At 39.5% G+C, this 24,801-nt stretch overlaps 1 protein-coding gene across 2 annotated transcripts in view; it reads left to right on the top strand.

The window, feature by feature from the left end:
* The window catches only part of LOC5567018 (neuronal acetylcholine receptor subunit alpha-7), a 414,734-nt gene extending 391,490 nt beyond the window's left edge, over window positions 1-23,244 (top strand). For both annotated transcript variants that reach the window (XM_021847824.1, XM_001651358.2), the window contains exon 14: window positions 22,811-23,244. In XM_021847824.1, coding sequence (XP_021703516.1) covers window positions 22,811-22,963 — 153 coding nt within the window. In that variant the 3' untranslated portion in view covers window positions 22,964-23,244. The remainder of the gene's footprint in view (window positions 1-22,810) is intronic.
* The last annotated feature ends 1,557 nt before the right edge of the window (window positions 23,245-24,801 follow it).

Here is a 24,801-nt window from a genome sequence, read left to right as displayed (position 1 = left end):
ATTAATACCATTGTCATGATTGCATATTAATATTAAGTCAATCATATCTATAGCTATGCAATTATTTTATGTTTTTTTTTTTTGCAAACCTGGAGCGTCTGTACTTCATGTTAGGAGCGGTTCACAACAGCGTCTGTTCCCGATGTCAGGGGCGGCTGATCATCGTCCGAGGGCAAGAGAAGGACTCTAAGCTAAACTGCGCACTATGGCCCTCCGAACATTTAGGGGGAATGGTCCTCCGGAAATTTTGGGGGTTGGTATCAGGCCCTGCAAGCCAACCGTAAAAACACATCAGCACAGGAACGTCAACGAGAGAATACGGACCGGAACAATCGGCAAAGACCACAGCGACGGAAATGGACTAGCAATTGGAAACTCGGTACGTGGAACTGCAAATCTCTCAACTTCATCGGAAGCACACGCATACTCTCCGATGTACTGAAGATCCGCGGTTTCGACATCGTAGCGCTGCAGAAGGTGTGTGTTAGAGGTAATCATACCATCTACCAGAGCTGCGGCAACACACGTGAGCTGGGAACAGCTTTATAGTTTTTTGTTTTTTATTAACGACACTTTACACTATAAGTGCATTCGTGTCAAAGCTTTTCTAGTGATGGATAATATGCAAAGGCGCGTGATCGGGTGGTGGCCAATCAATGAAAGAATATGCAAGTTAAGAATCGAAGGCCGATTCTTTAACTTTTGCATAATCAACGTGCATAGCCCACACTCCGGAAGCACTGATGATGACAAGGACGCATTTTACGCGCAGCTCGAACGCGAGTACGACCGCTGCCTAGGCCACGACGTCAATATCATCATAGGAGATTTGATTGCTCAGGTTGGCCAGGAGGAGGAGTTCAGACTGACGATTGGAAAGTTCAACGCCCACTGGGTGACGAACGAGAACGGCCTACGACTGATAGATTTTGCCACCTCCAAGAACATGACCAATGGTCATTCGCAGCACCTGGAAGTAGTGCACAGCCTCCCGTATCGATACAAATGAAGATCACCACAGCAGACGGAATCACAAATCGACCACGTTTTGATCGATGGACGGCACTTCTCTGATATAACCGACGTCGAAACCTATCGCGGCGCTAACATTGACTCTGATCACTATCTAGTGATGGTGAAACTGCGCCCAAAACTATCCGTGATCAATAATGTACGGTACCGACGCCCGCCTCGGTACAATCTCGAGCGGATGAAACAACCGCGGTTGTCGCCAATGCGTGCCTGCAGCATCTTGAGGCAGCGTTGCCGGATGAGGGCGAGCTCGATAGGGCCCCTCTTGAGGACTGCTGGAGGACAGTCAAAGCAGCCATTAACGACATTGCCGAAAGCATCGTTGAATATGTGGAACGGAGGTTAAGAAACGATTGGTTCGACGAGGAGTGCCAAGAGGTTTTAGAGGAGAAGAATGCAGCGCGAGCTGCAATGCTGCAGCATGGTACGCAACAAAACGTGGAACGATACAGACTGAAGCGGAAACAGCAAACCCACCTATTCCGCGACAAAAAGCGCCGCCTGGAAGAGGTGGAATGCCAAGTGATGGAGTTGCTGTACCGTTCCGAAACACGGAAGTTTTATCAGAAGCTCAACACATCTCGCAAAGGCTTCGTGCCGCGAGCTGAAATATATCGGGATAAGGGTGGGAGCATTTTGACGGACGGACGCGAGGTGATCGAAAGGTGGAAGCAGCACTACGATTAACACCTGAATGGCGTAGAGAACACAGACACAGAGGGTCAGGACAACGAAAGCGATGGCTACGTCAGCACAGCGGACAGCGGAAACCAACCAGTTCCCACGATGGGGGAAATTAAGGATGCCATTCGACAGCTCAAGAACAACAAAACCGCTGGCAAGGATGGTATCGGAGCCGAACTCATCAAGATAGGCCCGGACAGGTTGGCCGTTTGTCTGCATCGGCTGATAGTCAGAATCTGGGAAACGGAACAGCTACCGCCCAGTAAACACAAACTCGTATACGATAGCGCATAAGAGTACACAAGTGGAGGCGATATACGTACATGCGCCATAAGGCTACATGTAAGTTGTACGTATATCGCCTCCACCTTTATACTCTTATATACCATCATATACGATGGTGTGTTTACTGGGCGGAGGAGTGGAAGCAAGGCGTTATATGTCCTATCTACAAAAAGGGCGACAAACTAGAATGTGTAAATTATCGTGCAATCACCATCCTAAACGCCAACTACAAAGTGCTATCCCATATTCTCTTCCGTAGTCTATCACCTATAGCAAACGAGTTCGTGGGAAGTTATCAATAAGGTTTCCCCGGGTAGAGGTGAATAACAAAATAATGGTAAAATAAAAACAAATTTTGTAATCATATCTAGTTTAACCATTCTTATGTTATTAATATATGACATTAAATATCTAATCAATAGCAAAACATACTATCGTAGCAAAATTTGTCATTGGTTATTTATTATTTATTTATTTAGATGGTATTACATCAATTAATTTGATAAAACCTCGTTAACGATGTTACGCCAATTTACTCGGTCCATGGCTGTGTCTCTCCAACTTCGATTTTGGCCCACGTTCTCCAGATCTGGTTGCACCTGATCTAGCCACCTCGCTCGCTGTGCTCCTCGCCTTCTTGTGCCAACCGGATTCGACGCGAACACCATCTTTGCAGGATTGTTGTCCGGTAGTCTTGCAACATGCCCTGCCCAGCGCACCCTTCCGGCTTTCGCCGAAGAGCCTAGCGAGCTCGTGGTTCATTCTCCGCCGCCACACACCGTTTTCCTGTACTCCGCCAAAGATCGTCCTAAGCACCCTTCGTTCGAACACTCCAAGTGCTTGCAGGTCCTCTTCCAGCATGGTCCATGCTTCATGTCCATAGAGGACCACCGGTCTTATAAGCGTTATGTACATGGTACATTTGGTGCGAGGGTGAATCTTTCTCGACCGCAGCTTCTTCTGGAGCCCATAGTAGGCGCGACTTCCACTGATGATGTGTCTCCGTATTTCACGACTAACGTTGTTATCAGCCGTTAACAAGGATCCGAGGTAGACGAACTCATCAATCACCTCAAAAGTATCCCCGTCTATCGTAACACTGCTTCCCAGGCGGGCTCTGTCGCGCTCGGTTCCGCCTATCAGCATGTACTTTGTTTTTGACGCCAGGGCTGGAAAGCGTCAATGTAAATAGCGAGTGTCGTGCGACTTTTACATAGACGCTTCCCTCACTATCATCGGACGACGAGACAATGACAGAGATTTTTTCAAATTCTCTTTCATTTTTCCGTCGCTACGGCTTGTGACGGAATCGTAAGCTTCATCATTTTGAGTCCATTATCTTGTATGATTGTTATTTATATCGCTGGAATCATGAAAGGATATCCACTTAACTTATCAAACACATTTACTTCCCGAAAATCTCAAAAATGAGATAGAAATTTTAATAGCCAAACAACATTAAAATTATTCTCATGACAGCCCCGTCATTGCGACGTGACGAAGTGTGCACATGAAGTATAGTTTCGTCTAGTGACGGTGAGAAGACTCGTTTCGTCAGTGTCGCAAGTCGGTCATGAAACTAAACAGCCCTGTTTGACGCATTCACCATCAGGCCGACTTTTGTCGCTTCACGTTTCAGGCGGGTGTACAGGTCTGCCACCGTTCCAAATGTTCTGCCGACAATATCCATATCATCCGCGAAGCAAACAAATTGGCTGGATCTTGTGAAAATCGTACCGTAATTCGGGGTGTAGTTGATCAGCGGGGAGAAGTTGATCATTCCTGTACCCACATGTATAGACTGTTATAAGAGCTATAACCCGATTTCAATTATCACAATTTCTGAGTTGTGGCATTACCTGATAGCTACTCTTGATTTTCATAAATTCGGTTTGGCATTCAGGGTAATTATTTCATGGAAAAACAGATTTTTTAAGAAATGTTTGATGAACTGTTGAAGGGTTCTTCTCCAAACAATCGACTATTTCTACGACTATACAAAGCTAAAATTTTAATAAACTGTTTCATACATTCCAGATATGTTCTGTTTACCTAGTTTTGAATTTGTATGGAGGATACAAATTCTTTTTTTTTTAGAGAAAAAATGATCTTTTTGCAAGAGGGTTGCTAATTTCAAAGAAAATTGCCTACCTTTAGGCGTTTAATGTGGTGTAATCTGTAATCCACAACTTTCAATTAAAAAATTAACCGATTTATCAATAAGTTGTAAGATTTTTGAGTCTTGATTCAGATTCAGAGACCCCAAATTTAGTGAACAGCATATTTTTTTATTTTAGGAAACCTATTGCAGTAATTGATCAACTTCACCCCGGAATCATAAACACCACTTTTTGATATCTAAAAAATGTTTTCGTTATTATGATACTAATTCGTCAAAATTTCGTTTGTATAATTCGATAAACATTCAACCAGTACAGGTTTTAAAAATATTTAGATGATAATACATACATCCCGCTAGGAATTGTAGCACAGAATCGCTCAAAAGTGATCAACTTCCCCCCAGTTTACGGTACCTCGGTTATTGAACCCGGCTCTCCGCATGACACCTTCTAGCGCGATGTTGAACAGCAGGCACGAAAGTCCATCACCCTGTCGAAGTCCCCGGCGGGATTCGAACGAACTGGAATGTTCACCCGAAATCTTCACGCTATTCTGCACACCGTCCATCGTTGCTCTTATTAGTCTTGTGAGCTTCCCGGGAAAGCTGTATTCGTCCATGATTTTCCATAGCTCTTCGCGGTCGATGCTATCATAAGCCGCTTTGAAATTGATGAACAAGTGATGCGTTGGGACTTGGTATTCACGGCATTTCTGGAGGATTTGCCGTACAGTGAAGATTTGGTCCGTTGTCGAGCGGCCGTTGATGAAACCAGCTTGATAACTTCCCACAAACTCATTTGTTATTGGTGATAGACGACGGAAGATAATCTGGGGTAGCACTTTGTAGGCGGCATTCAGGATAGTGATCGCACGATAGTTTTCACATTCCAGTTTGTCGCCCTTCTTGTAGATGGGGCAAATGACCCCTTGCTTCCACTCCTCCGGCAGCTGTTCCGTTTCTCAGATTCTGACAATCAGCCGGTGCAGACAGGCTGCCAACCTCTCCGGGACCATTTTGATGAGTTCAGCTCCAATGCCATCCTTACCAGCGGCCTTGTTATTCTTGAGCTGGTTGATGGCATCCTTAACTTCCCTCAATGTGGGGACAGGTTGGTTTCCTTCATCCGCCGTGCTAACATAGCCACTTCCTCCGCTATCGTGACCCTCGGCGCCTGTGTTCTCCGTGCCATTCAGGTGTTCATCGTAGTGCTGCTTCCACCTTTCAATCACCTCACGTCCGTCCGACAAGATGCTTCCGTCCTTATCCCTACACATTTCGGCTCGCGGCACGAAGCCTTTTCGGGATGCGTTAAGCTTCTCGTAGAACTTTCGCGTTTCTTGTGAACGATGCAGCTGTTCCATTTCTTCACATTCCGCTTCTTCCAGGCGGCGCTTTTTGTCCCGGAATAGGCGGGTTTGCTGCTTTCGTTTTCTTTTATATCGCTCCACGTTTTGTCACGTTCCTTGCTGCAGCATTGCAGCCCGCGCTGCATCCTTCTCCTCCAAAACCTGCCTGCATTCATCGTCGAACCAATCGTCACATGTCCTCCTTTCCACGTACCCGACGATGCTCTCGGCTGCGTTGTTGATGGCTGCTTTTATGTTGCTCCAGCAGTCCTCAAGAGGGGCTTCGTCAAGCTCGCCCTCTTCCGGCAACTCTACCTCGAGATGCTGCGCGTATGCGGCAGCGACGTTCGGTTGGGCCAGTCGCGCTAGGTTATACCGAGGCGGGCGTCGGTACCGTACATTGTTAATGACGGATAGTTTTTGGCGCAGTTTCACCATCACCAGATAGTGGTCGGAGTCAATGTTAGCGCCACGATAGGTTCTGACGTCGGTAATGTCGGAGAAGTGTCGTCCATCGATCAAAACGTGGTCGATTTGTGATTCCGTCTGCAGTGGTGATCTCCAGGTGTATCGATACGGGAGGCTGTGCTGGAAGTAGGTGCTGCGAATGGCCATGTTCTTGGAAAAATCTAATAGTCGTAGGCCGTTCTCGTTCGTCAGCCGGTGGGCGCTGAACTTTCCAATCGTCGGTCTGAACTCCTCCTCCTGGCCAACCTGAGCGTTTAAGTCTCCTATGATGATCTTGACATCGTGGCTTGGGCAGCGGTCGTACTCGCGTTCGAGCTGCGCGTAAAATGCGTCCTTGTCATCATCAGTGCTTCCGGAGTGAGGGCTATGCACGTTTATGATGCTGAAGTTGAAGAACTGGCCTTTGAGCCTCAACTTGCACATTCTTTCGTTGATCGGCCACCACCCGATCACGCGCCTCTGCATATCACCCATCACTATGAAAGCTGTTCCCAGCTCACGTGTGTTGCCGCAGCTCTGGTAGATGGTATGATTACCTCTAAACGTTCGCACCATCGAACCTGTCCAGCACACCTCCTGCAGCGCTACGATGTCGAAACCGCGGATCTTCAGTACATCGGAGAGTATGCGTGTGCTTCCGATGAAGTTGAGAGATTTGCAGTTCCACGTAACGAGTTTCCAATCGCAAGTCCATTTTCGTCGCTGTGGTCTTTGCCGATTGTTCCGGTCCGTATTCTCTCGTTGACGTTCCTGTGCTGGTGTATTTTTACGGCTGGCTTGCAGGGCCTGACACCAACCCCCTAGATTTCCGGAGGACCATTCCCCCTAAATGTTCGGAGGGCCATAGTGCGCAGTTTAGCTTAGAGTCCTTCTCTTGCCCTCGGACGATGATCAGCCGCCCCTGACATGGGGAACAGACGCTGTTGTGAGCCGCTCCTAACATGGAGTACAGACGCTCAAGGTTTGCAGAAGCAAACCCCCCCTTCCCTGTCAGCATACGACCAAAGTTCCCACCGGGGGTTGGTTACCCGATCTTCCCCAAGGTTACTCGTACCCCGGCCAGTACCACGAGGAGGTAGGGATAGGAGTTGCTGGGCAAGAGGCTAAGGACCACACAATGGGGTCTATTTTATTCCTGTAGGTACGCGAGGTACCAATGGTACGCCATGCCCAGCCATTTACCGTGCCTTGTCATTGGTATGTTATACTTGAAATTCATGTAATAACTAATCAATAACAAAATATACTGTTATGGTAAAATTTGTTATTCGTGCAAAAATACTAAAAACATTAAATATCTAGAGAATAACAAACATTGCCGTCATAATTAAATATGTCATTATTTTGATATTTTAAACCTTTATTTAAATAATTCATGAGAACAAACCAATATCAAATTTTGCCATAATAGCTCATATTACTATTTGTATGATATTCATTAAAGATTCAAAAAGCAAAAGTTTTTTAGCAGGAAAGCTAAAAGTTTATTTTTTAATCATGCTAAATTCAGATATTATAGTCAAAGAACTGCAATTACCGTTATTTTCATCTACTCGTGAATAGCTTATTTAGTTATTATTTTGTTATCAATATCAATATAATAATATGTTTTGTTATTAACGGTTGCCTATTTTTTGTTATTATTTTGTTATTACAATGGTAAAATATGTTATGATTTAGTTGTTATGCCATACAAACTCAGTTATTATTTTATCTCTTATTTCAAACAAACAGAGAACAAATTTTGCTATTTTAATGGTAAGTTTTGTTGATTTTTTGCAATTCTCTTCTACCCGAGTATTGACCGAGTAAAGCTATGAAAGATCATGGACGAGAACAGCTTTCCCGGGAAGCTCATAAGATTGATTAAAGCAACGATAGACGGTGTACAAAACTGCATAAAGATCTCTGGCGAACACTCCAGTTCGTTCGAGTCTCGGCGGGGACTACGACAGGGCGATGGACTTTCGTGCCTGTTGTTCAATATTGCGCTTGAAGGTGTATTTTATGTGAATACACCTATGAATAATAATTACGGAGCTTAATTACAATTGTGAGATACCTTGGGCGTTGGCGGGTGCAGTTATTGATACCGTAATCTGGGGCAACATTGATCGCAATTACCCTCCTCGTAAAAAGTTCAAATCAACATTTATCGATGCAATATTTCCAATGCATGAATGGTGATTCCCTGCCTTCTATTCATGAGTTTATATACAGTAAGGTTTTTTTCAAATAAGTATTGAATTGTATTCATGCGCAAAATTGTCAACTTTTGGAAACAGTGATTCACTTCGAGAATATACGGGAAGTACCATCCGTTATTTATTTGGATCGAAGTGCAATTCTTACCAGTTCCGATTAATCACAGAAACCGTTGACATGTACAATCAGTCTTTGCCATGCTATGCTCATAAATGTCGTGACTTCACACATTTCAGGGTGGTGAACGACCTTTTAATGTGATATGCACCCTTTCCGAGCAAAGTTGACTAACAAAAGGATAACACGTTGTTCTACCCGAAAACAAGCATTTGAAAACTTTTTTTAATTTGATTGAATAAGCAGACAACATAACAAACGTAATAACAAAAGTCATTGTGTTATCATTTAAAACAGATTGATAACAAGTTTTGTTAAACAGCCAATTTTCCTCATTGATAATCCATTATGTTATCAATTAGTTATATAGATTTCATTGTGATAACAAATATTTGACGTCATCCGCTCATCGATTCATACTAGTTAATCATGCTGTCACTGAAGAATATCCTGTACGTTTGTGAACTGCACTTTTCGAGAAAACGGGTTGACCGGCAAAATGGCATGCAAGAAAAGGGGTATTCCTGGAAATGACATTCGAAGAAACGACATTCGGGGAAAAGCAGCACAATTGATTCTTCAGGAGTTTAATTTGAATAATTGAAAGTATTCAATGAGAATGCGTTTATCAGCTCATCCTGAAATTTCAGTTTTTCGGGCATTTCTCCAGAATTTCTCAAACTTCTTCTGTAAGAACATTTCCTTTACTTTTTAAGGTAGCTTTTGATGATTTTTCAGACACAACGCCAAGGATTCATCGAATCTTTTGTTTTCGGCATTTGTTACGACTCATATTACGAACAGCTTCAAATGCCGGACATTCTACTTTGTATGGGAAACAGTTCATGCGACATGTTTCAATTTTTGTCGTTCAAATGTTCTCATTTTCAAGACTAGTTTTAGTCAACATTTTTCATAAATGTATGTATAAAAAATTATGATGCCTTAGACCTTAGACGCCTCTATTAATGATTTTCATGAGCTGTCCGGAGTACGAATCGAAGTGTTCGGAATATGAGGCAACATGAATCAAAACGGTATACCGTTTTGATTAATATTACGGACACTTGAGACCTCAGTGAAGTATAGCTCATCAGAAAGCAAAGAAAGTAAATCATTCTCTATGATTCCTCTGCGTTATTGAGCCTTGAAAACTCTTAACTTTCAAATGGTGGTTAAGATTGTGATTCCCTAACATGGATAATTTTAAATACCGTTTTGATACATATTACGGACAGCTTCTAATTCCGGACACTCTAATTTTTATGGGAAACATTTCACACGAAATGTTTCATTTTTTTCCGTTTTTCGAGGTTCGTTTTAATAATCTATTTCCAATAATATCTGTGCAAATTTATATTGCCCAACTGCCTTAGACGTCTCTTTAGTGGTTTAACGATTTCAATTGATAATTTAACTTTTTCATTAATGATGTTCATGAGGTGTCCGGAATTCGAATCAAAGTGTCCGCAATATGAGGCAAAAGTGAGGAAGCGTCCGGAATAAGAAGCATCGAAAGGCCATACATTTCGATTTATTTAAAATTATTCAAGTTGCGAAAACGTATTCTTTACCCACCATTCGAAAGTTAAGGGTTTCCGGTGCTCGATAACGCTGAGGAATCATACAGAATGTTTAATTTTGTATGCTTTATGCTGTGTTATACTTCCCTGAGGCCTTAAGTGTCCGTAATATGAATCAAAACGGTAAATAGAAATGTGTGGGCTTTGCACGATTCTTATTCCGGACGCTGCCGTACTTTTGCCTCATTTTCCGGACACTTTGTTTTGAATTTCGGACAGCTCATGAAAATCATAAATAGAAGAGTCGAATCAACAATTTAAATTGTCCAGCCACAAAAGAGAAGTTGGGCATTTTAAATTTTCATACATTATCTATGGAAAATGCTTATCAAAATGAGCCTTGATAATGCGAACTTTTGAACAGAAAAAATGAAACATTTCGTTTGAAACGCTTCCCATACAAAACAGAAAGTTTATCTCAATGGTTTAGATATAACTGAGCCTTGCAGTTTAACATTACCTTTTGTATCAAGTTGGAAACAATTAACTAAAATATCATATTCCATGACCGGTCACATTGGTTAGCAGAGACTGAATTACAGGAAAATATATATTACCGCATTTTATTTCTTGTGCAGCTCAAGGCAATATTTTTCCGTTTTCTTTTCGTTGATTCAATCTCCAATGACCAAAGATTCATCCGAAAAGAACGCTGACAAAGGGCATGTTTATTATTCAAGACACTATTCATTCATTGGGTCTGCTTGAGATTCTTTTCATTAGCTCGCAGCACTTCTGCCGGTCGGTTCGTGCGATTCAATAATTCACACTAATTGCTTCGTTTTTCATTAAATTGATTTAATCCCACCGGTCGCACAGTGGCCGCACTCCATACAACTTTTAGCCAAAGGTTCAAATTCAAACTAGCCATATGCTATTGATAAGGAATGATTGCCTACCTCAATGCGTGGGAAATTTCTTGCCAGAAATACTCAAGCAAACCAGTTTTCTTTGATCGCAGTACGCGATTGAAAAGAAATATCATTTAAAATGGAGCTCTCTGTGAAAAATTTCTTGACCAGTTCGGTCAAGAAATTTCTTTACTTTTATTGAGCGAAAAAGCATACACTCTCAATGCGTTAAATAATTCTTAACTTATTGACAAAACATGATTTTAGAAAGCAATTGTTGCTGAAACAAAAAAAATGATATATCGACGTATCGAATGAGACCGGTTGAGATACAGTACAGAAACAGTTTTTTGAATCAAGGTTGATTTTGAATTGATTTACACGATGTAAACCCCATATATGAAATATGCCCCTATCGGTCTTAAACTTTGGGAACTTCATTTTTAATACCAAAGCAAGCCAGAAAAAAGTATCAGATAACTTCAATTTTTAACTTTTGGTGAGCTTTGGCCCACTGTGCGGTTCGGGACGGAACGATACCCGGACGACGAACCGGAAGACAACCACCAAGGCAAGCATTGAGCAGCTGCCTCGCCCTAATCCTGTCCGGACGCTTAATCGAGACGCTGCACACTGCCAGTAGCTTGGCAAACAGCTTGCTCTCTGTTTGCCGGCACAAATCCTTGCCCAAACAACCAGTGCCATCGATAGAGTCTCAGTTTCGCAAGTGTTTATTCTAGCGCTAATTAAGGTCAAGAGATGGCAACGGAATTAATAGAAGCCAGAAAAAAAACTCCCGTATTGGTCTCTTTTTGGCCAGATCAGACACCCCCACCCAAGGAGAAAGGATGCGGAAATGGAACGGCAATGAAGTTTCGGTAAAGTCACTCTTCTGTTTGGTGGATGTTTGGTCGTGAGAACGGCAATGGCTCCAAGTCTGATGAGATGTGTTTGCGGTTTCCATCATTAGAACGGATAAAGTGAGAAACTTTTGCTTGGTCTAGCACTTTGTTTGAGTAAAATGCTCCCACCAAATTATAACTTGAATGGGAAATGGACATACATTAGCTCCCTTTAAACTATTTGGAAATATATGCTTTGAAAATTTCTTAAAAAATATAATTGTGTCAGTAGAATTAATTCTATAATAAGACTTAAGAATGTTAAATGTACATACATAGATATGTAGTTTGTTTCAGCTTTTGCTTCTACAGGTACATTTCCCACCATCCTCCCTCATTGAAACAACAGAACCGAAACGAAGCAAACGATAGCACTTTTCTACAATGGCTATCAAGCCCTCACTCTGCAATGATCTTTGCTCCAATTTCGATTTCCGTTTGTATCGAAGTTAAATTGTTGTTCAAACTTTGTTGCTCCCGAAGAGGCGTCGTAAAAACGCATTTACTTTGCTACCGCTTCCCGGCAAACCATTAAAACGATGATGATGCAACCGGTCATCCCACTACTCGATGATGCGCAGAAAAACCATCCTCATTTCCAGAAGGAAATCCATTTTCCGGTTGGGAGTAGATAAAACACAGAATGATGGTGCCAGAAAGTAACGATAAACCCAGCCGGCTCGCAAAAAAATAAATCCTTTGCCGTGCTGCTGCGTCCGACAAGGGAAGACGGAGTAATATGGCCCCTTAAGAAAAAAAAAACTCGATTTAAGCTGTGAACTTTGTCAAAAACGTTACATATTCAATTCGGGTCGACAAGAAAGTCGCATAATTATAATTGTGTATACACTTACAATTACTAACAACAGTCATTATCTAATAATTTAAATTTAAAAAAAATGAAACCATAGTCAATGGTCCAAATGGGTTTTCTTTGGCAGAATTAAGTTATTTTCCAAATTATTATGTACTAGTGGTCCCGGCAAACTTCGTCTTGCCATCAAGTAGGCTGTTCAAAAACGCTGTAAATCGTCCTATACAAAATGACAGTTCCATTCACGCTCGTTTTTCCAACTTTCCCGGTTAATATCCTGGAATTTTTATACACACGAACACGTCGCAACACTTGACGAACAAAACGGGAATATAATCATTCAAATCCCATGACCCGTTCGGAAGCCATTTCGTGACATACAAACACCATTCCATTTTTATTTATATACATAGATAGATGTAGCAGATAGTATGCAGTTCTATGTTTCGATGAAGTAAGAGTTTTTTACGGAAAAATATCAATTTCATCAATGGATTCTGAGTGACCATTGAGTATGGCGCATTTTTCCCACGTCTTCAATCCAAAGGTTTTCGTTTGCAATTTTTGTTGCGGAAAATGGGAAATGTTTTTTTCCATAAAAGTTATAAGAATTGATAGAGATATCGTTTGAAATGATCAAGTTTAACCTAACCTTCAATTGGGAAATATTGAAGTGACGTGTTATATCCCGACGGCTCATTTCACACCTCGTTCCCCTACTATTCTGCAGCCACGTTCAACCGGCTCCCATGTATCACGTTACTTCCGTTTGAATTAGGAGCCGGTGGATGAGAAAAAAAATACGTAAGAAGTCCAGCACGATAATTCCATTACTTTGTACGATGAGTTTTGCCGTGTCGAGGATGAAGTCGGATTTTGCTAGTAGTAAAAACTGCTCTGATCTCGTTTTATCATAACTGGCGAGTCTCATTACATAACTCTCGAATGTATGATCCACCCAGTCCAGGCATATCATCTAAGCAAGAATACTCGCTTCACTTGCCTAGTTCAAAGAAAACGGATGGAAATCACACTTCAAAATTACTTATGACGAGCGAAACATGCTCTGTTGATTATTGGACATCATAATGAATGCTCTTAGAAACATTATGAAAATTATTTAGAAAATCTTGGCATGATAAGATGACCCAGTCAACATTTTGCTTGGTATAACTTTTGTTATACCGTTTTGATTCATATTACGGACACTTAAGGACTCAGGGAAATATAATCCAGCAAAGAGCATACAAAATAAATCATTCTGTATGATTCCTTAGCGCTATCGAGCGTCGGAAGCCCTTTACTTTCGAACGGTGGGTGAAGAATACGCTTCCGCAACTTCAATAATTTTAAATAAATCAAAATGTGTGCCTTTTCATGATTCTTATTCCGGACGCTTCCTCACTTTTGCCTCATATTCCGGACACTTTGAATCGAATTCCGGACAGCTCATGATAATCATTAATGGAACAGTCAAATCATCAATCGAAATTGTTAAACCACCAAAGAGACATCTAAGGTAGTTGGGCATTATAAATTTTCAAAGATATTTTTGGAAAAAGTTTACTAAAACGAGCCTTGAAATTGAGAACTTTTGAACACCAAAAATTGAAACATTTCACGTGAAATGTTTCCCATACAAAGTAGAGTGTCCGGAATTTGAAGCTGTCCGTAATATGAATCAAAACGGTACAGGTCGGACTCGATTATCCGGAGACTCGATTATCCGGGGACTCGATTATCCGGGATTCGATTATCCGGAATTTATTTTTTGATGTTCTTGTTCTTCAATTTTTATGCATAAATCTGAGATTATTTGGCATTGCAATATAAAATATGAATTGTTTTGCAGTTTAGAACGTACCGTTTTGATTCATACTACGGACAGCTTCAAATTCCGGACACTCTACTTTGTATGGGAAACATTTCACACGAAATGTTTCAATTTTTGCCGTTCAAAAGTTCTCACTTTCAAGGCTCGTTTTAACAAGCATTTTCCATAGATATCTATGAAAATGTACAATGCCCAACTTCCTATTTCATTTGATGTTTTGACTTTTCTATTTATGATTTGTTTGACCTGTCCGGAATTAGAATCGAAGTGTCCGGAATGTGAGGCAAAAGTAAGGAAGCGTCCGGAATAAGAATCATGTAAAGTCCACACATTTCTATTTATTAAAAATTATTCATGTTTCGGAATCGAAATCTTCATGCACCATTCTGAAGTTAAGGGGTTTGAAGGTTCGATAACGCGAAGGAATCATACTAAGTGATTTATTTTACATGCTTTTTTGTGAGTTATACTTCACTGAGGCCTTAAATGTCCGTAATATGAATCAAAACGGTATTTAAGAAAAGGAGGGTTTGAAAAAGTGTTTTTTTCTGTACGCTGGTCAAACAATTTTTTTTCTTGTAATGACCCCTACTGTTCCTAGAAAAAACTTCTAGCTACACAACCGCATCATATAAATAAAATAACGAAAAAAGATAATATGTAAGTTCTTTTATCGAAGATAACAATTTTTTTTCTTAGTGATTCGATTATCCGGAGTGAAAAAAAATCGATACTCCGGATATTCGAGTCCGACTTGCACATCATTCTATATGAATCAATTCGATCGTATAGAATGCATGAAAAGGCTATATACCTACCAAAGTGGAGGCTATATGCGTTCTTGGAACGACTTTTTCACACTTTCTGCGATCAGATATACGATGCTAAAAAATTAGGATGAAAATAAAAATTAAAGTTCCCACCAAGCCTCGAACGCAGGACCTTTGGATTAGGAATCGGATACCTTATCACTAGCGACAATGGAAATTCGCAATTTCGTGGAAGCGGCGAAATCCGCGAAATTCAGCCTTCGACGCGAAAATTAGAGAATCTCACGAAATGCCGCGAAATTAGCTAAGTTTGAAGAATTTATATGATAATCGCAGAAAATTACAATTTTTTGCTTTTGAAATAAGTTATTCAATTTAGAGTTGAGATTTCATCGAAATTTCTTGAATTTAGACATCCTTCTGGATTGTTGGCTTTGCTTTAAATTTGCATTGTCAATATGGTGTTAATTTATGAAACGTCGAAATGACAACAGATTTTTGAATACTTGTTTTTAATTATGAATCGTGGTATACGGCTAGCCAGCCGAGTGGAAGTTTAACAACTACCTAAAGCTAAACATTACATATATTTTGCAATTGGATTAAATGGACAAATTGATGTGAAGTTTTGCGAAAAAGTTACACGTCTTCTCAGTGAGAATCGAACTCACGACTCCCTGATCTCTAGTTAGGGCGCGTTACCACTACGCCATGAGAGGACCCATGAACGCAGAAGTTAACCTGAATTCGTGTAACTTTTTCGCAAAACTTCACATCAATTTATCCATTTAATCCAATTGCAAAATATATGTAATGTTTAGCTTTCGGTAGATGTTAGATTTTTGAACTTTTGCCTTTCAATCTTCTTTGTCTTTGCCTTTCGACCTTTTGTCATAGATTTCACGCAATTTTACATTGAGAAAGTATACCAGTTATGGCTATGATTACTTATATGATGCTTTGTGTATTCTGGAAAACTTTCACAATTTGTATATTGTTAAATGTTTTAATATCAAGATATTATTGATAGCAAATTCTTGAATTCACAAAATGATTGAGAATTTAAAAACAATTAAACATTTATGTCCAGAACTGATACATCTATTCTATAATGGTTATTTTTGCTGTTTAAATATATTTTTGTGTAAAATATGGCCAAAACTATGGGACTGCGACAAAGCCGCGAAATTTTAGTATTCTCGTCTTGGTCACCCGCGAAACTTCAAGAATTTTGCCGCGAATTTCCATTGTCCCTACTTATCACTGAAGAACCCAGGGTTTCATGATGAATAGGTTATTACTTGCCAATATCAACACATGTTTCATGTACAGCGATACATACTGTGTTGTTCTTTGAGACCCATCGTCAGCAGATACCAAGTTTGGGTGGCAATTTTTGCTAAGTTATTGCGATTTCATACGATGCTTTCTGGATTGATATATGATCTGTCAGTTTTTACAACTTAACGCGATTCTATGTTGCACTATTTACGACATGTTTTGTTGTCAACACAGATTGTCGTTTATGAATCGTAGTGGGGATTTATATACAACTTGTGTTGACATTGATAGCGCTTAATATAGCATCTTGTGCGATTCTGATTTTGGACGTACGAATATGTGATTTTGGATGCACATTCTTATACGATACGTGGTTCACTGGGAAGGGGAGAGGGGGTGTAAAAAATCAGTAGAAAAATGCTATGGACGGCCCCTAATGTAAGAAGAAACTTATCATTTCTAAGAAAAATCTCAGTCTTTAAAGTTTAATTAAGGATGTTGCTAAAGAAACAAATCGTTTTTGAGCTAATTTTGTTTAGCAAACAAATTCATGAATATGTTCTTCTCCATCCGTTGGAACGAATTTCTCTCTTCAGCAAATTTCCTGAATATGGTTGGAAGAACGAGTTTTCACTAAGACATAATAAGTTTGTGTCTACATTCCGGTTCCAACGTGTATGGATCATATTTTTCAAAATGTCTCCACAATAATTTCTATATGAACCTACTTTGTCTTTGGGCCACCTGAAAATCATCACCGAAAAAGCTGAAAATTTCACAGAACACTATTTTTATGGCAAGGATGATGTGGGAGATTGGATTTTCAAACTTTTTATATTTTCAACCGCCCTAATCTACAAGTCTAGCGAAGAGTTGAACCTTTAGCTTTGATTATTTGATACCTAAATCAAGACTGAGATTAAAATATTTGATGATGTTTAGAAAATCTGGATAAATTTATGTTTTATATCGTTATCAATTTTAACCGCATTTACTATCGGTTTTTAAAATTTGTGAGGTGATAAATTAAAAAAAAAAAAATTATGACCTATAAATTTTATGAATATCATCAGTTAACAGCGTTACTAGGATTGAATTATAGGGTTTGGTATGTATTTCACAGAATCTCTCGTTGTCAAAATGTGCAAAGTGGCTAATAATGATCGATCCCAAAATAACATCCTGTGAAAACTATATTTTCGAAAAATCACCTGAAAATAGTGATACCTCCACTCTTTATGGTCATATTTGACAAAACATCATCTATGAAATTGGTTTTTGGCCCTTGTATCGGTTACCCAGCAAAGAAGATCGCAGCAAGCGGCGACCGCGAACGAACGTTTAAAAAAATATTGCAGCTATTTTTTTCTCGCGCTTGTCAATTTTTGATTTGGATGAAAAAAAAAGTTATGGCTAATTATAACTAAAATCGTTAGCAAGATATTTTTGATGAATAATTCTGTTTGAAACGTGGATGAGTGGTATACCTGTTGTCGGAAAGAAATGTGGTGTTTTTTTTTTGGCATGTTGTGTATCGTTCGCGATAACGGAATCAAGATGTCCGCGCCGGGAGTAGTGTTTCGTCATTCTGTTGCTTGTTTCTATGGGGAGCGGGAGACGGAACCGTGATCAATCGTGTTTTGTTTCGTTTTGTATGGTTACGAAAAAGTATCGCGAGGTCCGTCAATAGTGTTTGGTCATTAGATCAGTTAGCGCTCAACTTCCGAGCCGATCAGTCGATATTCTCGAGCAGAGCGAATTTCGGAAGTCGTTCACGAACTATCCCTACGTTTTTGTCGATTTCAAACATCGCCGTCACAAGTATCGAACAATAAATCGCGTCGCCGTGTTCCGCGATGCCGCGCCGCGAAAATACTTTTCGCGTAGATTACTCGCAATTTCCGAGACAACTTTCCCATGATGAAATTCATAAATTCATCGGGAAAGAACTCGGTCTCACGCGAGAAAGTGTTCTTCTTCTCCAGCCAAGCAGGCGGCTAGGCTGCACCTTCGTGGAGGTGAACAACCTCGAACTCGCCGAGGACATCGTGCGTCGACACGACAACAAGCACGAATTCGTGTTTGATGGCAAGGCCTACAAACTTCGGATCTTGATGGAGGACGGAGCAGTGGAGGTGCGTTTGTTCGATCTCTCGAATAAAATCTCGAATGACGAGATCGCCGAATTTCTCACCGAATACGGAGACATCGTCAATATTCGGGACCTCTTGTGGGACGAGCGAACCGCATTCGCTGGTATTAAGACTGGTGTGCGTATCGCAAGATAGGCAATCAAATATCAGATGCTCAGTGTCTTTCACCAGCATTTCAGGCGAATCCCGACCTACTACTTTCCCCAACCACAACTCCGTAGCACTTATGAGGGTGTCACTGAGTCGGAGGCCTCTCGTTAAGTAAATGCTACATCAAAATATCCTTCCCCAATCCGAAGTTAGGATAAAGATGAGCGTGCCCGGGGTTAGCGATATTCATGGTTTTGGTATTCTTGTTTCATAGTATATCAGGATTAACTCCCAAGCCTTGTTCCCGAAAGCAGTATATATGAGACTATCAAATATTAAACATGAATGTAGCTAGTATCGAATTTACGAAGTACAGGTCGGACTCGATTATCCGGGATTCGATAATCCGGAATTTTAGACTCGATTATCCGGAATATATTTTTTGATATTCTTGTTTTTCAGTTTTTATGCATAGTTTTGAGATAGTTTAGTTTTCAATTTGCATTTGAATGTTTTGGCAGTAATAGTTTGTTTGGAATGGGAATAGGAATTATTTGTGTATGCCGGTCAAAAGTTGATGTTTCTTCTCAAGATCTCTAATGTTCCTAAAAATCATTTCTGACTACGCCACTGCATCATGTAAATAAAACAACAAAAAAAAGATAATATTTTAGTTCTTTTATCGCAGATTTTAATTTTTCTTTTAGTGATTCGATTATCCGGAGGATTCGATTATCTGGAAGGAAAAAATCGATACTCCGGATAATCGAGTCCGACCTGTATACCGTAACTACGCTAACGCTCGTATCGGTTACCCGGTGGACAAATTCGTTTAAATAACTGAGACTACTCAGACTAGTTGACTAAACATTTACTAATTTCGTGTATGACAATGAATAAAAAGTACTTACTACTCCTCTAGCAATTACTCAAAAACATGATCTACAATTTTGGAATGAGCAAAAATTATAAAATGCAGTAGGGGAGAAGCACTCATTTTCAACCACCGTAAAACGGGATAACTTTAATGATGCGGGTAGCTTTGATAATAGGGGACTCACAAGTTGTGAGTCACAACATACTGAACGAAATAACATAATTTCTATTAATCAGTTGAGCAAAGCGAATGCAAAAGTATAGAGTATTAGTATGATACTTCATGTTAAAACTATTTTCATTGGACCGATTACATTTGAAGCTTTATATTCTAATATAAAAAATCCATGAGATTTCAGCATATTATGAACCCTTACAAAAAATATATGCTACGATCATTACACTGCGGAACACGTTTTTGTCTCAAGCACCAAAATACCGCTATACACTCAATTAAGGGTTGCTGAATCCATTGCCGTTTTCAAAAATATCATAGCACGTCTAGTTTTTTAGATATTTGCTGTTGAAAATGCCAAAATTGACTATTTCCGCCAACTTGCATGCAAGTTTGCCAGCTTGTAAGGTAATTTATTTGCTTAATTTGCCACAGAATTTAAACTTTACGTTTATAACAATACTTATCAACACAGTTTACAATACTTTCGATGCGGAAAATTTATTTTTTGGTGATTTAAAAAAGAATTGTATTTTCTCATATAAGAGAAACGAAGAATTTTGCATGGAGACAGTAACCATGTTGAAAAAATTGGTTCAATCCAAATTTAATCGGGCAATTTCAACCAAATTACATCTAAAATGAAAGTTTGAGTCCTATTATGCATGCTTGGTGGATAAGATCACAAAAAAGTTTGATAAATTATACCTTAAATTTTATGTAAACAACAATAAAACCAGTGTTTTATGCAACTTTGGCGACCTTTAGTTAAAAATTGTGACGTGCTGGAACATTTCTGAGAATGGCATCAGATTCAGTAACCCCAAATCTACTAGAGACACATAATTTGATCCTTGAGACACGCAAACATGTCATTTTTGTTACGCTGTGTTATCTGATGAAATTTGAATGAGTTCTTCGCTTATAGTAGAACATGAATGTGGCCTCAAATCTCTTAGCGATAATCATTTTCAAAAATTGGGACCATTTTTGTAATCGAAGTTAGACATTTCCATATAATGCCTATCGCCCTATTTGCTCTAAGTAAATCGACCGGTTCTATTCAAAATATTCCTGTTTATATTAACAAAAAACATTTGATTTGTGTTGAATTCAATGACGAAACGTGAATATCAATTAATATATTTTGTGTTATTAACAAATGTCATTTTACATTAATTCATGCAGACTTATAAGGGTATTTGTCATGTATGTTTGAACTGAAAAAACTTTTGTAGGTGAATGTTTCTATAATTTTTTTGAACAAAGTCTAATACACGTTCTCTAGTGACATTATCCAATCAAGTTTCAATTGCAATGATGACAGACAGTAGTTTGATTGTCTATTTTCATGTGTTCACGTACCCATTATCAAAGTTTCGCCAAAACTAAAAATAGACTTTTGTACACACTTAAATTTTTTTTGCAATTTGTCATCGTAATAAGCTGTTTTTCATCACGCCAATCTGTCATAAAACGGCCTACTCTCCTGCACTGAAGTATGCAGAGCGAGAATAGTCATTACGCAACTGAAATCAGTGCTGTAATGATTCATTACGCAACGCTTTCTCATTACGCAATTGTTTGAGTTTTCACAAATTGTAAAATAATGGTGAGTGCATTCCGATATAATTTCTGATGCTCTCAAGTGGTCTTCGACGAAATTGCAAAAAAAGTTGTACGTAACTCGTTGCAGAACTCGATTTTTACAGCACTCGTCGCAATTATCCTGCCCGGCAAGCCTCGTAGGATAAATTTACCACTCGTGCTGTAAAAATCATCATTCTGCAACTTGTTCCGTAAACTACTATTACGGATTCCTGTGAAATCTCAACAGCTGAACAGTTCGGTAAAATAAATTAACGGAGTACGGTAAATTTTTACAGTATTCGGTGAAAAATCACCGGAATCCGTTAAATTCCGATGAAGTTACGGTGTTTTATTTCACCGAACTGTTCAGCTGTTGAGATTACGGTGAAATGCACCGTAAGAGCTTAGTGTGTATCGATCGGTCTTTCGTATGGATCGGTCGAAAATTCGTGCTTTTCCCCTACACACATCTTTCAAAAAAAATCCGTCACATAATTAGCCAGAATTGGATCCTCGAAGATTATTATAATTTGAAGAACCGTTTGTTTCGTCAAGATTCCCGTGCGCGGAAGTGACAATTATCGCTAGAGAAAAACATAGTTCTATTGATAATTTTGTCTAATAAAATGTGGCTAAATTATCTAGCAATTATTGCGAAGCTGGATAAAGTAATACGCATTTGTTCGTGGATGACAGCCGTTTCAGTCCTGTGGTTTAAACCTCTCTATGTGGAAGTAATTTCAGATGCACACAAATTAATTCAACATTTCATTTTAACACCATGCTACGGTATTCGTTTGCCATAGTGTTTTCCTGGGATGGTACTCTTACTATATATTTACGATACGCATACGGTATTAGTTTGCATGTTTACAAAAAGCATCCTGCTTGATAGACTAAAGTAAAGTTCACTAATTCATTACATTATCAAGAATTCCACATGGAAGAAAGTTTCGCAATGCATCTACATCTCTCAAACGAAATTCAACATTTCCAAACCAACACTACCTTAACTTACGTAACTGGAGAAGCCTACGCTCCGCCTTTCGCTCCCACACCACTAATAACGATAACAACACCGCACAAACAGCCTCCTTCCGTGGACAATTACACGTGTACCAACTACCCTTGGGCAATTGAATTGAGTGCGTTGTTTGTGCCTCTTCCACACTCCAACAAACGGCATCCTCTTTATCAAGAGCCTTTCACAATGGTCGTCTCCGTTCCCCATCATCATCTTCGTCATCAGCATGCACTGTGGGGGATCAGGTGGCTAAAAACAAGAGTAGTTCTGATATTTCTTTTTGGTTCGTTAGTTTTTGTTTATTTATTGGATTCTACTTCAAAAAGAAAACATTACTTAGAACAGCAACAACATTTTTGGCCAGCAGACTATATGGAAACAGAGCCCATAGTGCCATCATCTCCGTTTGAACGCCCACCTCGCCAAGGAAACAACAAGCGGCACAATAGTTTTTGCTCTACGGTGGGTGAATTACGATTCCAGCATTTCCGTCCAGCCCGGCCACCAGCAATAAACTTGAACTAATCCCATTTGCACTGGGAGCAGCTAGGAGCTACTAATTCCGAACACCCCTCTCATTCTCTTTCTTGTTTCTGTTCTATTTTTAGATACGGAAGGAGGACGAGGACAGCGATGTCGCGAAAGATTGGAAATTCGCAGCAATGGTAGTTGATAGATTGTGCCTTATAATTTTCACGTTTTTCACAATAGTAGCAACCATAGCTGTTCTATTTTCGGCTCCACACATCATCGTTTCGTAGCCATATGGAAAAGGTTATTGTTATTGGTTTTATCATAAAATCAATTTGTTATTCATTAAATTATTGTCGAAACTTTTTAAATAAATTCCAAATCACTAGACACTGAGAGAAGTCGCGCGTGTGTGTGAGCTGAAAAAGAAATAAATTGAGGTAGTGTGTAAGACGAAAAACCAAAAAATCAGTAAAACAAAGCGGAACAGCGAAATGGTGCTGCGTTAGAATGGAACAAAAAATTTAAGAATACTAAATAGAAGAAAATTCGCTGAAATAAAAAAAAAAAACTAGATAAATACTAGCAGCGAAAAAGAAAGTAAGCGAGCAAAAAAAAAAAAGAAGATTAGGTTTATTGAATAGCCATCATTGCATTTAGCATTCCATTTCTTCCGAATCGAAATCATTTCCACCGAATCTCGAGAAACCACCACCTTTATGTTTCGTTACCATACGCCAGAGCCGTATTTAGGTAATTCGTAAACACAATGAAACACAAACTGCTGAGAATAAGTTCCCATCGCTAGGAAGAAAAAAAGAGTACGTAACAATTAGTTTAAGAAGCGCGACAAATCCGTTTGTAGGTAACGTTGTTGTAATGTCAATTTCTCAGTTTTTTTTTGTCAGAATATTTTGCTTCGCGAGTGTGAGCAAGAAGCGAGTGCCGAAGAGTGTGTCAATCGAGGTCGAACCAAAGCAAACTAGTATTTCATATTAGGGTCAAAAGCAATATAGAACGAGCGAGCGAACGAGACAGAGAGATCGAGAGAACGCGGCATCAGTGGCAGAGTAGAGAGTGCAGCAGCCCACCTATTCTTGTACACTGAGGAAACGGAACGTATGAGATACATAAGTTTTTCTTATGGAACAACGACATAAGAAGTATTTTGTTCTTCATTCGAGAATCTTATAACATTTCACAACAGACTTATGAAATAACACTCATTACGTACACAGATATAATTTCATAAGAAACTCTTTTTGGTTATCAAACGCATTGATTATTGGCTTTCATAAGACAATCTAATGGAGTACAATTTTCTTAACAATTTCATACGAACATCTTATGAATTACGTGGAGCAATGCTAATAACAAAATATTCACGATTGAGATTCATTAGCGTGCGTATGACAATGATTAGTAACACTTGTGAAAAACAGTCGACTTCCTATCAAAAACCACGTAAGAATTTCATACGAATTTCTTTTGGAATAAAGACATAAGAGGCATCTAATGAGACTCATAAGAAAAACTTGTGAACTTCCATCGATCATTGCGTTCATAATATAAATTAGTATAATATCATAAGACACTCTTATGAAGGATCATAGATATCAATTATGGAATTCTTCAGGACCATTATGTATTTAGAGAATCGCTCTTTGGATTTAGGAAAATGAAGATATGCATAAGATCTCTCATGATACCGACAAGAATTTCTTGTGAATATCGGACGTTTTGTGTTTCATAAGAATCTTATGAAAGAGAGAAAACCAGTCAAGAAATCAATTCACAAGCGTTCTCTTATGAAATTCGTACGCAATTTCTGGCTCAGTGTAGTTATGGTCGCACAAAAGCATACAGTCATGGATTGCAGCGGACGATGATGATAGACGCAGTGTAGGCCCGGGATCAGATGTCAAAGTGGCCAAGAGGGAAGATGAGGCAGAGTGGATGGAATTGAAGGGTTTGATAGCAGTGATTAGATGGAGCTGCTGGAATGGTCATATGGTCAGATATAGGTAAGGTATCGTTGGTGGAATAATTGAAGTTGAAAGGTAATTACAAACGAGTCCGTTTATGGAAAGTTCGTAAATCAGAATTCAGAACAGGATAAAAGCTTAAA

The sequence above is a fragment of the Aedes aegypti genome, chromosome 2, assembly GCF_002204515.2.
Source record: "Aedes aegypti strain LVP_AGWG chromosome 2, AaegL5.0 Primary Assembly, whole genome shotgun sequence".
In the NCBI taxonomy this organism is placed as follows: Eukaryota; Metazoa; Arthropoda; class Insecta; order Diptera; family Culicidae; genus Aedes; species Aedes aegypti.
This window is presented reverse-complemented; position numbering and strand designations above follow the sequence as displayed.